The sequence below is a fragment of the Urocampus carinirostris genome, chromosome 14 (assembly GCF_059441175.1).
Source record: "Urocampus carinirostris isolate Australia breed hairy pipefish chromosome 14, RoL_Ucar_1.0, whole genome shotgun sequence".
Taxonomy (NCBI): domain Eukaryota; kingdom Metazoa; phylum Chordata; class Actinopteri; order Syngnathiformes; family Syngnathidae; genus Urocampus; species Urocampus carinirostris.
This window is the reverse complement of record NC_142362.1, coordinates 25,185,763-25,201,551: the sequence shown is the minus strand read 5'-3', so window position 1 is coordinate 25,201,551 and position 15,789 is coordinate 25,185,763. Positions and strand designations below refer to the sequence as shown.

Here is a 15,789-nt window from a genome sequence, read left to right as displayed (position 1 = left end):
GTTTTGCGGATTGTCACATGGAGACATTCCTGTATTAGAAGCCCCCCAGCACAACTCTCTTACATAAACATAACTGTAAGTGATTTCCAAAAATGTGTTGGAGGAAAAAAACACAAAAATCCAGCCACTTGTTAATTAAGTTTAAGTTTATAGTTTTCACGTCATCAGTGCATCTTTGAGATTTTTCTTTATTTTTGGATGAACAGAGGGAAATTAATTTCAATTAATTAATTTAAATAAAAAAAAATAAGGTACATAGTGTATTATTTAACGCAGAGGTCTCCAAATTTCACCAAGTAGCCCCCTGAGGACATCGGAGTAAATCGCGGACTGGTTCTAAAAATAGCTCACCAATCCTGGTTCATTGTGATTTTCCAGTGATATGTTTTTTTTAGTGATCGAGTCTATTCAACCCTACCTACAAGTATAACCTGGTAATAACACAATAACAACATAATAATAACAATGTGGTGATAAGTTAATATGATAGAAATTCATATCAAACTGGTAGTCCTTTGCACTAATTAAAAACAAAAGGTAGATCTCAGCTTCAAGAGGTTGAAGAACCTGAATTTAGCGCTTCCTATTAGTAAAAAGTCTTCATTAATTTAACCCTTTTTTATTTGAACACAAATAAAAAATACATGAGTTATCATATAAATTTACATTCTCGAATAGTTTTTGGTCAAGGAATTAGTATTCCTTTCAAATAACATAAGGCTCACCTATAGGTAGCTGACATGATTGTCCGCCATCTTGCTGCTAAGGGTACTCCATTAACCAAAACCTTTATGAAAGGCTGGGCAAAAAAAGAGAGTAGTCTGTATTAATCTTTGTGCTTCGCAGACATGTAGTGGTCAAACAGTGCCCCTTTAAATGATTGAAGGGTTTGCTTCCTCCTATCTTCCTTTCTTCCTTCCTTCCTTTCTATCTTCCTTCCTTCCTGCCTTCTTTCCTTTATTCCTTCCTTCTTTCCTTTCTTCCTTCCTTCCTTTCTATCTTCTTTCTTGCCTTCTTTCCTCTATTCCTTTTTTCCTCCCTTCCTTCCTTCCTCCCTCCCTTCCTTCCTTCCTTCCTTCCTTCCTTCCTTCCTTCCTTCCTTCCTTCCTTCCTTCCTTCCTTCCTTCCTTCCTTCCTTCCTTCCGTCCTTCCTTCCTTCCTTCCTTCCTTCCTTCCTTCCTTCCTTCCTTCCTTCCTTCCTTCCTTCCTTCCTTCCTTCCTTCCTTCCTTCCTTCCTTCCTCCCTCCCTACCTCCCTCCCTTCCTTCCCATTCATCCATTCATCCATCAATCCATGTGGACAGTGAGTGAAACTACATACGTTATTTGGGTAAGCGTCTTAGGCAAAGAACATTCCAATAACCTTCTGGAAATGTATTATCATACTGGAATTCACCTCAAACAGAAGATGAAAATATGTTCTTTGGCAGCCTGGTAGCGTGTTCCACCAAAATAAACTCTTTGTGATTTGCTGCCCCTCACAACCATTCTCGCGTGACCCTTGCTTCCGTATTGTTTGCCATGAAGGCCGCTCATTAGTCGCTTCAACATGGCGGCGTTTAACTTGTGGCCGCAGCAATTAGACGCATGAGGACCTCATGTGAGGTTACTCTCGCTTCTTTGACATGTCTATGCAATGTTGTGTCAACATCGAGATTTATATTATTGGACCGGGCTGTACTGGGAGAATGCCCTCGGTGGACCTTGATGAACCACGACTTGCTTTTGTAGTGCAAGGGATTTTAGGACCGGGATGGGTTGGGGCGTTTCGAATATGGATGCGCCTCAGTGGCCCGCATGATTAAACATTGGTTGTGGTCACGGACTCAATTCCTGCGATTGTTGGCTCGCTGAAGGATAACAGAAGCCGGAGTATTTTGCGGACTGATATCTTGTGGATAGAGAATTCAATGATAGCGTGGCGTAGTGTTTATTGACTTGATTACAGATGTCAACCCTGTGCAGTTTTACTAATTGTTTTTTTAATTTTGACCGCCTGTTATTGGTTTGCTCGGATGTTGGGAGCAATTTGGTTCGTGAGTGCTGCCGCAAGCTGAGAAAACCGCGCCTTCTCTAATGCTTCAATTAGAGCGAGACACGCTAACATACAATATTGGAGGTGAGCAGAACGTTGATGTATTGGCTCCTCCAGAGGAGATGTTTCATCCTGGATAAAGAAGACAGCAAAGATGAGACTCTGGAGTATGTTACAGAACTAAGGTGCCTTAATACGGTAAGGCTGTTCTGTGGATCATATTCAGATCAAATTGTAGTATTTTGAAAATCTTATTCCAATGAAATTTCATTTCTTTAAAACATATAAGTATATTTGATTATTGTTAATATTACAATGTATTAGTCATATTTCAACTATCCTTGTTTTATTATTGCAAACAGTTAGATACATTTTCATTTGCAATATTAAATCATTAAGTACAAAATGCCAATAACTTTTGAGAAGAAGGATTTTTTAAATGGTATTATAATGCCAAAGGAAGCGTTTCTATTTTTGAGCTAAGGAACTCTTTTATAGAAAATGCTTGATAAAAATTCCATCACTAGTTTCATGCTTTTTCTTTTCATTTCTTTTTTTAAGATTAAAGTATTATTTTGCTTCAATTGACAGTATATGTCAGAACCCGCACAGACGGAGGACCCAGACGCGTAATGTTTTCACACAAGCTTTATTTTACAGGAATGGGGCAGTCATGCGCGTGTACACAAGCGCCAGGGATGCGGCGATCGCTGGGCGGAAGAAGTGAGACAGAGAAGTCAGAGGCAGACGAGATAGAGGCTTGACAGAACAGATGGGATTGATACAGGACACACGGCTAGATACCACATGGGATCGTTACCGGATACTAGAGTAAGATACCGGACAGGAGGAGACAGAGTGATCGATACCAGACAGGACAGGACAGACGGGGTCGATACCGAACACTGGAACAAGATACCGGACAGGACGAGACAGGCGGGATCGATACCGGATACTGGATACACGAGCAGGATACCGGAGAGAGTCAAAACACAAGTCTTGCAAGTGCAGATGTTCATTGATGAACTGACAATGAGTGAATGATAGCACTGAGTTTAAAGAGGAGGGAAGCCAATCAGGCAACGTGCCGCAGCTGGCGCCAAACGGGCGGGGCCAAGTGAGGGCAATGGGCAACCGTGACAGTATAAAGTTTTTATTTTATCACTTGTGGGCACCCTGGCTCAGTCGGTAGTTAAGGTTTATCAATTTCAGTCAATATTCTTGCTGGAGTTAATGGAAATGTATCATTAAAATGAGCAAAAATGATATTATTGCACTGGAATCCACTTTTTTGACTACGTTCTACCTTTTTCTGTTTTCTAAATAAAATTAAAAAATACTTGAAATCAGTGAATTTCTCTGCAACATTTTTACCTCATTTGTTTTTTATTTTCTTTCAGTCCAATCGTAATAGCTTCTTGAAACAACGATTCATTATATATATTTACCCCGCAGCACGGCGGTGCGGTGGTTAGCGCGTGTGCGGCACAGTTCTGAGGTCGTGGGAACCTACTGAGTGGGTTTAAATCCAGCTCCCGGCCTTACTGTGCGGAGTTTGTATGTTCTCCCCGTGCTTGCGTGGGTTTCCTCCGGGCACTCCGGTTTCCTCCCACATTCCAAAAACATGCATTTCAGGTGAATTGGCCGGTCCAAATTGTCCCTAGGTGTGACTGAGCGAGTGAGTTGTCTGTCCCCGTGTGCCCTGCGAGTGGCTGGCAACCAGTCCAGGGTGTCCCCTGCCCACTACCCAATGATTGCTGGGACGGGCTCCAGCACCGCCGCGACCCTACTGAGGATAAGCGGTGCAGCTGATGAGATGAGATGAGATATATTTACCTGGACTATCTCGTTAGCAGACAATTAGCATGTTAAAAAAATAGTGTTTTACTGCCACCTACTGATATGGATTAATGTTACTGTGACAATCACTGTAACAAAGCAAAGATACAAAACAATGGCATACTTAGTCTTGCTGGTTGATTTTTTTTGTTGTTGTAAAAATATAGGATTTCATTGTCTTAATCAAATAAAATAATGCTATCCATCTATCCCACCATTACCTGCACCGCTTATCCTCAGTGGGGTCGCGAGAGTGCCGGAGCCCATCCCAGCTATCTTCGGGCAGTGAGCAGCGGACACCCTGAACTGGTTAAAAATTATACTAAATACTAGTAAATATAAAGCAGGGATCAATATGTCAACTGTTCACTAATTCTGTTTCTGGTCCTTGCTAACACTTTCCACATGTATTAAGCATAGGGGGAAAAGTCGTCACAAGACTCATTCAGTGCATTCTTGAGGGGAGCGCAAGCTTTGGAGGTTTTGAAGCGAGGATTTCCAAATCCCGTTAATATAGCTGTAGTTGGGAGTTTTTTTACCAAGGCATCTGACAGGCCATCTATAGTGGACCTCAAATACCACTAATGCAGTGATGTGTGGTGAGGTTCGTGTGTGGAGTGGCACATTTAGATTTACAAAATTTTACAAATCTACTATTAATAAACTCACATACAAAAACATTTTTTTATTGTCTTACATTGACTTTTAAATGAAGTGTATTTGCTGCTCATTTTGAATACTTAAACATTACCTTGTAAATATTCTTACCTATTTATCCTGACATTCTTCCAGGGTTCATATGCGTGCTTGAAATCCTTTAGAATGTTAGAATTTTAATGCTGTGTTTTCAAGGATTGAAAAGTGTAAGAATTTCAGGTGATGTGCTTGTACATGCTTGAAATTTTTGCCATGTTTCTCAACAATTCTGCTTAAAAATGACGCCAACATTGCATTGCCATTGCATTCCTTTTCCCCTCGTTATTAACTGCAGTTTGCAATAGTTTGAACGGCATTGTCCTATGAAACGTCATCCACCTGTTGGTTGCGCCCAAGAGGACAGGTGCATGCTAAACCATAACAGGGCACTATGAAATGTGTACTAGTATAAGGATTACTAATCAATTACGGACATTTATTATGGGCCATGCAAAAATAGTCAAGTCAAGTCAAGTCATTTTTATTTGTATAGCCCTTAATCACAAAGAGTCTCAAAGGGCTTCACAGGTTATTGCACAGACTATTTTTTCAGACTATTGTTACACCATCAACGTTTCCCAGTGGTAAATTGTGTTAAATTGCAGAGTTTGCATGTTCTCCCTTTGCCTTTGTGTGTTTCCTCCGGTTGCTCCAGTTTCCTTTCACATTCCCAAAACATGTGTGGCAAGTCAATTGGAGTATGAAAGAGAATGGTTGTATCCCCTGCCCACTGCCTGGAGAAAGCTGGGATGGCCTCTAGCACCCCCGTACAGCCCTACTGAGAATATGTGGTGCAAAGGATGAATGGATGAATAAAATATACATTACGTAAAATTTTTACCCAACACCAATTTGGGGGTATATTTGTTTAGAAAAAACTAATATTTTCTTATTTGACTCCATCCATTATCTGCACCGCTTATCCTCAGTAGGATCGCGGGGTTGCTGGAGCCCATCCCAGTTATCTTCGTGCAGTGGGAAGGGATACCCTGAACTGGTTGCGAGGCAGACAACTCACTCATTCAAACCTAGGGATAATTTGGACCGGTTAATTAACCTGATTGCATGTTTTTGGAATGTGGGAGGAAACCAGATTGCCCGGAGGAAACCCACACAAGCATGGGGAGAACATGCAAACTCCGCACAGGAAGGCTGGTAGCTGGAATTTGACCCATGACCTCAGAAATGTGCCGCAAACTCGTTAACTCAGATGCCGTGCCACCCGCGAACGATTCAAGATCTAAAAATCATATGTTTTAATAAATGCACATGCATGATTAAAAATCACACGTGTAAATTGCAGAGACATGTGTGGCTCTGCAAAATACATAATTCACACTGGATTTTCTTTTTTTTTAATGGTACTGAAGAAATTGGAAAATTGTCTTTGAAAGTCCTTAAAAAGTGCTTGAATCTGGCCAGCAAAAAGGTGAAAGAACCCTGTCTTTTGTCTTTTTTGTCAAACGCAGCCTGATTGGTGTCCTTTATTTGCGACTAGATAGATAGATAGATAGATAGATAGATAGATAGATAGATAGATACTTTGTTCATCCCCGAAGGGAAATTCACATTTCCAGCAGCATCCCTGAGCTGAGAACAATCGAGAACAACTAGGTTACAGAGGGTGGGTTTGCATGTAGGACCCTTTTTATTCTAAACCCTTCGTGTCATAGACATCGAATACTTACCTTTTTGCGGCTCTCCAAACTAGACAGACGACAAATTATTAAAGCTTTTGTATTTGGACACAAAGGTCGTAATAGGAGGAATCATCAAAACCAAACCCATGTGGTTGGCCCAACCCGTCCAACATGTTTCACACTCATGTCACCTTTCTCGCTTACTACCAACCTAATTTTAGAGAATTGCTTCTATTTGTTTCCACATCTGCCTGTGATTTCTTGTCCCTGAAGAATAAAGATAGAATGCCAAAAATAATGCCTTTCTCAGCACTTATTCCATACGGAACGGATAAAAATATGACAATGTCAACCGCACTGAGCCTCGCCATGTCAATTTACAACCTGTTGGCAATGCTTTGACTGAGATAGAGACTTAAGAATTGAATGAAACCCAGATCAGATAAATATTTACAAAGATGTAATCCAAAAAGTCTCAAAATTTCTATTTTAAGTTTTAAACATACACTTCTATAACAGATAAGCATTATAAAACATACTCATCTACTCTTACCAGCCTTACTTATTTAGCAGATCACATACTAATTCATAGATGAGTAAAGTTCTTTAAATATGAGTTAGTTGGCATGTGAGGTATCAGTATTTGTGCTAATACCAGGCCTATTTGAAGGTACTGTATTCACGTCAGTGGCCAAAACAAATATTGTCTGCCCTCTAGTGGCCTTTTTACAACCAGGAACTCCAAATTAACAATTACAGTCAATGAAAAATCAATTTGGTATTCATTTCATGACATTTTAAGTGAACATTTTATTTTGTGACATTAACTTATATCTTTTGAATTATCATTTTTTTCCAAGGGCTGAGGATTGTAATACCTTGATGCTAGGGAACGTTTGGCAATGTCATGAGAAAAGTCAGTATAAGTTTCAAGACTTTGTTTTTTAAATGATTAAAGTAAAGAGTCTCAAAGTTCTGTAAAAACAAGTTACTTTGTTAAGTGTATAAAGTGTCATTGGTATTAGTGTGATAGTCTACATTACTTTTTAAGATACCATACATTACTACACAACTGTGTCTTTTTATAAAGAGCAATTGCACAAAAGCAGTGTTAAAGGGACAGTATGTACTATTTAAGCTCTAAATGTCACAGTATTGTGCAGTTCAACCAAAAACGAGTGCTTAAAAGCACATGAAAGAATTCAAACTAAGGAGACTTGTCTTTTGGTTTCTCTACACAATACAGAGAGAAATAGTGGCCAAAAAATACACACTGTCCTTTTAAGGGACCTGTAGCACCTACCAGAGGACAGCAGATCAAATAAATGGTGGCAGGGGTCAGAGGAGTTTTTTATACTGTTGGTCAAAGAGCATCCAATGATTTTTTTGGGGCGGTGTTGATGACGATTAACTGCAAAGGAGATTGCATAGGATGCCAGTTTGTTATTATTTGTAATTTTTGACTAATATGCACTGTTTGTATCACTTTTTGCCAATCATGTGTCACAGTTGCCATGGCTCCCAATTGGCCCCGCCCGTGTGGCGCCAGCTGCAGCTCTTTGAGAGATTGGCGATTTGTCCATTTTAAGCTCAGCGCTGTCACGCTTCCTCTGTCAGCCCGTCAACGAACTTCTAACCCGCAAGACGTGGGTTTCGACTCAGTCCTGTCCCTGTTGATATTTCCTGTACGGTGTTGTTCCCGTTTATGTTGTCCCGTTTATGTTGTCCTGTTTATTATTTACTCCAGTTTTTGTTCCCGTCTAGTTTGTCCTGTTTATTTTCGATGTCCTGATTACTTATCTATCCTGTCTCTCACGTCCTGTCGGGTATCGACCCCATCTGTCCGATATCACTTCGGGCAATTGGAATCAATCTCGTCGGTCTCTGGCTTCCTGTCTTTCAGCGCCAGACCGCTGCCTACACGCATGACTTCCCAAATAAAAGGCTTGTGTGAGAACGTCATGCGTTTGGGTCCTGTTCTGGTTCATGACATTATGTTGCTGTTTCGATTTCCATACCCTTTTGGCCGGATCACTCTTGTAACCCAGGAGTTTTGTAAAAGGAAAAGGCTCAGGGAATGGCTTTTAGAACATGTTGGAATTTCTTATTTGAGATTTGTGCTCTCCCCTGTTCTCTTTGTTTAAAATCCATTGATGTTTTCTCTCCTTACTTTGAGTGTCCACTCAACTATAAACATACCATTGGTTTTCTTCCATACACTTATCTACAGATCAGAATTGGACCTGTTTCTGGGTTTAGTTAAATTATGTTTATAAATTAAGCCATTTGGCCAGTATATCCTATTTAAAAATGTTTTTCTTATTAAGATGAATTGCTAGAACCTCAAGGAGCACCTGCAGCTGCAATACTCATGACCTAAAGACGCTGTAAAGGAACGCTGGAGGAAATAGCTCAAACTTCCTCTCCTACTGTTCTCAACATCCTACCTTTCTTCTCCACCCAACTGCCCCTCTCCTCCCCGTGGTCGCATACCAGCACCTCCTCTTGTAAACCACTAACTCGTTTCTCATCTTTTTTTACAGGTAGTCACCAAGAAAACGTTTAAGGGCAAAGACTTCCGAACGGCTCTGGAAAACGGAGTTCTGCTTTGCGAGTAAGTAGGACGCATTTTTGTTCCTTCTCCCTCAGCGACTTGGCCGACCCCCCCTTTTGTCGAACTAACAATTCAAGGCTGTGCAACAGAGGATAAACTGTGGCTTTACTTGATTTGCTGTTCTTCTGTGCCATACGTTTTAACAATAGCCTGAAGCCGAAATGAGTCGTAGGACTTTTAATTTAAAAGGATCAAGAAGCAAAACCCTATTATATATGTATGTATGTATGTATATATATATATATATATATATATATATATATATATATATATATATATATATATATATATATATATATATATATATATATATATATATATATATATACAGGTTGGTTGGTTGGTTGGTTGGTTGGATGGAACCCTTAACCACTGAGGTGGTAGGGGCACCGTTCACTGTGGTGTGTCATGGGCAAGTACAGCCTTGTGGGTCTTGAACCCGGGACCTTTCGCGTGGTAGGCGAATGTGCTAACTACTACATTATAAAACAATTATTGAGGGTTATTTTCCTCAATATTTTTATTCAACACTAAGATTTACTCCCAAGTAAAAAACAAAACAAAAAAAATGTTTAATTAATTTCTACTACAATTTATTTATGGATACTGGGAAGTGACAAATAATAGCACACAGACACTAATTTAAGTGCAACCAATTTAATGATATGAAATGTTTTTTTTCTGCATTGCGTTAAACTGCATGTCCAAGACTTCTATTTTATGTAAAATAGCATCAGGATGGGTGTTTCCTCAATTGAAGTCGCGTACAAGTCGCATGTAGTGTGTAAACTCTCACAAAGACCCTATATTTCACCAAAAATTGTGCATTAGGCTGTGCAGTGTAAACCTAGCTTTAGTAGCACTTGCAGTGATGATTTCAGTTTGGGGAAAAAAACGTCCATATTCTCCAAAGTGATCACAGCATTCAATTTACTTCAGGTACGTCTTGGATCGGGATTTTAGGTGAATCTTACTGGAATGTTAAGATGTAAAAGAGACATACACAAAACTGTGATTACATCAAAACGAGGTTGTACAAAGTATTAACTCAAAGGGGGGCAATATATTTGCAACTTCTACTTCTAAATCATTTATATGTTAGCACAATATAAAATGGCATCCTTTGACGATTATGTCTCACAAATTGAAAATATTTAAAGTTTTTTATCTTTGAATATGTTTGAATATGGCAATTTGTCAAAAAGTTCTTGGGGTTTCAACCAGTTTTCCCTCTAAACTGCGCGCGTGCGCAATTGCGCACTGCTCGCACATTCTCAACGCACAAGAAAATCTAGCCAGCGCACAAAAATGAGGGCTCGAACTTACTAATTAAGAAGCGACTCAAGTCAAAGTTACAGTGCATGAAGGTAAAAATTCACGGGTTCCCCTGACGTTGTGTCCTAAATGTGGTATTTTGAAGTTGAGTCGAAGGAGAACGAAGTTGAGTAAAGTTGGTAGAGTTTGTCTGGGAACCGGCTTCTTCGGCTCGGCTCACTAAAATGAACCGGCTCTTTCGGGTCCTAAACGGCTTTTCGGGTTGTTTTTTCTTCTTTAATCCCAACATGACCAAATATTATGTAAAATTATGCACAAAATGACTTAAAGGAAGGGGGGAATAGAACAAAAAAGAAAAAAATACTAAAATGAAAAAGTAGTGAAAAGCTGAGAAAAAAAAGAAACAAAAAGAAGAGAAAAAAGAAGGAAACATTTAGAAAAAAAGACAGAAAAAAAGAAAAGAAAGAAATGCAGGAAAAAAAGTAAATTGAGAACAAAAAGAAAAAAGTAACAGCTCGGAAAAAATAAACACAATGAGATTTTTTTTAAAGGAATTTAAAAAAAGGTAGAAAAAAACCCACAGAAAAAAGAAGAAAAAGTTTGTGTTGCATTCAAATAATTTCCAATTATATCAAGTGAATCTTGTTGCCAACATTGTACTTCCACTAAAAAATGTGATTAAGTACAGTTCTGTATCTTACAACCGACTAAATAAGCCCCAAAAAAATGTTAATATTATGCGACAAAATATATCAGGAAATAAAAATAAATGGATATCTTGTGAAAGAATTGTAAGAACAAACGACGTTTGTAGGCCATACAACCTTTGCCGGAAACTCAACAAAATGTAACTTGATGTCATGTTTGATGATTAATTATCTTGCCACACTTGGGAATATGGTTGCTCACTGTTGTTTCAAGCGCTGCTCACCGACTTTGTGTGAACGCTCAGACCCGTGGAAAATTAGAGGGAACATTGGTTCCAACATATTTTGCACGTCAGTGTACCTAGTGTCCTATATCGGTTCCAGTTATAATTCATCAAATAGCAACAGGGTGTTTTGTCAGGCTAAGGAAAAGGGAGGATAAGGGTTAAATCACTTTCACACTTAGAACAACATCGTCATCCTCTCTTGCATTGTGCACTGCTGGTTATCGAAGGAAGAAGGCCTGCCAACACGATTGTTTCTTACTCAGCTTCTATTTTTTTATCTGATCCAACATCAACAACTTTCTATTGTATGTAAAACACCAGACTGCATTCCGTCGGAATTCTTCAAAGTGTGTTCGACAACACAAAGCGAGATTGTTGTTCTTAGGGTATCTTTTAACTGGATTAGGGTTTATTTATGGCCACCTTTAGTGACATCTAGTGGCGTGAATAGTAAAAAATATTCCCACGCCCAGGTGATGTTTCCATTGAGAAAAATGGCAGAGCAATTTGCTGCATCCCCAGAACAATTTTATATTGTTATATTAAAACATTAATTCAGAAATTACAATAGGACACTTTAAAAAATGCTATCAAACCACTGTTGAATATTCTAGCTAATATACTGTACATATCTGTTTAGTTTTTGTTATTATTGTATTAATGCTGATTTAAGCTATACCAGCCACCATTACAAATTAATAACAATCAAACATGAACAAGTATTTAGTGTCATTAAGTGCTTGTCACAACTCGAACAGATGGAAGACCCAGACGCGTAACGTTTTCACACAAGCTTTATTGTACGGGAATAGGGGAGTCATGCGCGTGAACAGAAACACCAGTGATTTGGCGATCGCTGGGCGGAAGAAGTGAAACAGAAGTCAGGGGCAGGAAAACAGGAAGCCAGAGGAAGATGAGATCGAAAATGGACCGGACTAACGGGATCGATACCAGATACAGGATACACGAGGAGATACCGGACAGGACGGAACAGACGAGATCGATACCTTATGCTGGATACACAAGCAAGATACCGGACTGGGCGGGACAGACGGGATTGATACCGAATACTGAAGCAAGATACCTGACAGGACAGACTGGATCAATACCGGATACTGGATACAACCGCAAGATACCGGATAAGACGGGACAGAGGGGATCAATACCGGATACTGGGTACTGGAGCAAGATACCGGACAGGGCATGAAAGACGGAATCGATACCGGATACAAAAGCAAGATACCGGAGAGGACGGCACAGACTGGAATTATACCGGATACTGGAGACTGGTGTAAGATACCAGACAAGGCAGGACAGACGGAATCGATACCAGACTCTGGAGACTGGAGCAAGATACCAGACAGGACGAGACAGGCGGGATCGATACCAGATACTGGATACATGAGCAGGATACCGTACAGGACGAGACAGACAGGATCGATACCAGATACTGGAGACTGAAGCAAGATACCAGACAGGACGAGACAGGCGGGATCGATACCAGACACTGGATACATGAGCAGGATACCGTACAGGACGAGACAGACAGGATCGATACCAGATACTGGAGACTGAAGCAAGATACCAGACAGGACGAGACAGACGGGGTCGATACCGTATACTGGAGACTGGAGCAAGATACCAGACAGGACGAGACAGGCGGGATCGATACCGGATACTGGAGACTATAGCAAGATACCAGACAGGACGAGACAGGCAGGATCGATACCAGATACTGGATACATGAGCAGGATACCGTACAGGACGAGACAGACAGGATCGATACCAGATACTGGAGACTGAAGCAAGATACCAGACAGGACGAGACAGACGGGGTCGATACCGGATACTGGAGACTGGAGCAAGATACCAGACAGGACGAGACAGACAGGATCGATACCAGATACTGGAGACTGAAGCAAGATACCAGACAGGACGAGACAGACGGGGTCGATACCGGATACTGGAGACTGGAGCAAGATACCAGACAGGACGAGACAGGCGGGATCGATACTGGATACTGGATACATTAGCAGGATACCGGACAGAGTCAAAATACAAGTCTTGCACGTGCAGAGGCTCGTTGACGGACTGACAAGAAGTGAATGAGAGCACTGAGTTTAAATAAGAGGGAAGCCAATCAGGCAACGAGCAGCAGCTGGTGCCAAACGGAGGGCCCAAGTGAAGGCAATATGCAACGTGACATTGCTTCACAAATAAAAATGACTACAACAATCTTGTGAAAGTAATGAAATGAAATTATCTGCATTTATATAGCGCTTTTCAAGTCAAGACTTCCCAAAGCGCTTTACAGTGTGCTCCACATTTCCCAATAGCGGCCGTGCAGCCATGTAAGGCGCTAACCTGCTTATTGGGGGTATTAGGGGTTCAGTGTCTTACCCAAGGACACTTCGACATGTAACACGGAGGAGCCGAGATTAGAACTGCGATCTCTTGATCCCAAGACGAGCGCTCTACCTCCTGAGCCACTTCTTAATTTCGTTCATTGATTCAATAGTGTATTGTCTGGCCAAACAGTCTTACTTAAAATCAAGTTGCACTACACAAGCTGACCACAAGAGAGTGGTGGAATTGCACAAATGGAGTAAAGTAAAGTTCTGAGGTCATGGCCTTCCTGTGTGGTGTTTGCATGTTCTCCCCGTGCTTGCATGGGTTTCCTCCGGGCACTCTGGTTTTCTCGGTTTTTATTCCAAAAACATGCATGTCAGTGTTAATTGGCTGGTTTAAATTGTCCCTAAGGGTAAATGAGCAAGTCAGTTGTCTGTCTCTGTGTGCCCTGCGACTGGCTGGCAACCAGTTCAGGGTGTCCCCTGCCCACTGCTTGAAGATAGCTGGGATGGGCTCCAGCACCCCTGCGACCCTACTGAGAATAAGCGGTGCAGATAATGGATGGATATTGACATCATCAACTAGCCCGAGGATGGCTGGGATGGGCTTCAGTTGTCCCGCGACCCTACTGAGTATAAGTGGTGCAGATAATGGATGTATGGATATTGGCATCATCACAATGATATCTCGGCAATTGTTATATTCCCATATTACCAATATGGTTGCAAATATTTTTTACATTTTTGTTTATTATTGCAAATTAAATTTACACGAAGCAAACTGTTTGGATTCCTATTAATTTTTGTTAGAAAATGTGAAATATTTTCCTTTTCTCCTTTTTTATGAGTGTCTTGCACAGGGCCAAAAAGTGAAAACGCCGGCAAGGCACTTTTTTTCCGTGAGTCTTAATTCAATGAGTCCCGTGTGGCAAGACGATCTATGTTTACTTGAAACTGTCGCTCTTGAACAGACAAAACCATATCCAGGTGGCCACTGTTAAACACTCTGGTAAACACAGCAGGGCTTTGCAAAGCGTTTTGTTCATTCACTGTAACTTGGACCAGATAAGCAGATGTTTTCTGTATGTTTTTTTTCTCCCCCAGCGTGATCAACAAGATCAAGCCTGGCATTATCAAGAGGATCAACAGGCTTCCTACACCAATTGCTGGCCTGGTAGGTCATATTGAGTTATGGATGTAAAATATTGCAAATATTCCATCATGGTTTTTCAAATTTGGGGGTTCTCGTCCTCCGGGAGTTCTTGAATGCACTCTATAAGCTCCTTGAGATTTTGAAATGAATCTTAAAGAGTAGCAACAAACCAAAATCATAAAATTAAATACACAATAGAGCAAAACACCACAAAACAATGTCGCATTTTGAAAGACTATTTTGCTCATTTTTAATCAAAGCTGGGTAATAAATCGAATTATTTTAGGTTTGTACGGGCACTTGAAATAATTCAACATTGATAAATGCATCCAAAGTCCTGGAGAGGAAACATTTGAGAGATTGTAATAGGTGTTCTTTTTTTTTTCTTCTAAATGACCTACTGTACATGCAGGGTTCCGACAGGTTCTTGAATTTCATGAAAATGCTTGAATTCTGATGTTGTGTTTTCAAGGGTTGAAAAGTGCTTGAATTTTGGATGAAGTACTGGTAAACCCTTGTTATTGCTTCCAAGTCTGTTTAAAAATGACACCGACATTGCTCTTTGGTTGCCTCGCTTTGTCATTGCATTTCTTCCCTCGTAATTAACAGCTGTTGGCATTAGTTTGTATGGCATTGTCCTAATAGGTGTTCTCGCACCCTACGGGTTGCTACACCTATACAGGGCACTGTGACATTTGTTTCACTGCAAGTATTAGTTATCAATTGTGGACATTTATTATGGGCCATGCAAAAAATGTAGGTATTGGTTCAGAGTGGTTATTTCAAATAGGAAGAACTTCCTGCAACTGAAAATGTAACCTACATATTTTCTCATTTTACAAAACACCATTACGAGGATAAATTGTAAGAGATTGGGAGAGTTTTTTTAGATATACAAATATATTAGTGATTTACTGAAGATCTAAAAATTGCAAATTTAATTCACTCGAATGTATGTGGGTCTGCAAAATACAGGATTCAATCTGGATTTCTTCGAGAAATTTAACAATTGTTTTTGAAAGTTCTTCGTACTGCTTCGTGAGTGGCGCCAAGCTTTAGGCATATTTATACCTGCAGCCCATTTTTCTTTCACGCTTCTCTCGGCGTTGTCTCGCGGGCCGGATTGAGTCCCTCGGCGAGCCTGATCCGGTCCACAGGCCACATGTTCGACACCCTTGGGTGAGCTGTGTCAGTATCATATTCCTAAAGCAGGATTTCATCGGTTATCTGTTTTGGTAGGAAAATTCAGTTATAAT

At 40.4% G+C, this 15,789-nt stretch overlaps 1 protein-coding gene across 8 annotated transcripts in view; it reads left to right on the top strand.

Moving 5' to 3' along the window:
• lmo7a (LIM domain 7a) overlaps positions 1-15,789 on the top strand; it is a 112,888-nt gene that overhangs the window by 3,281 nt on the left and 93,818 nt on the right. For all 8 annotated transcript variants that reach the window (XM_088352309.1, XM_088352310.1, XM_088352308.1 and 5 more), the window contains exons 2-3: positions 8,753-8,823; positions 14,485-14,554. In XM_088352309.1, the coding sequence (XP_088208435.1) occupies positions 8,753-8,823; positions 14,485-14,554 (141 nt within the window). The remainder of the gene's footprint in view (positions 1-8,752; positions 8,824-14,484; positions 14,555-15,789) is intronic.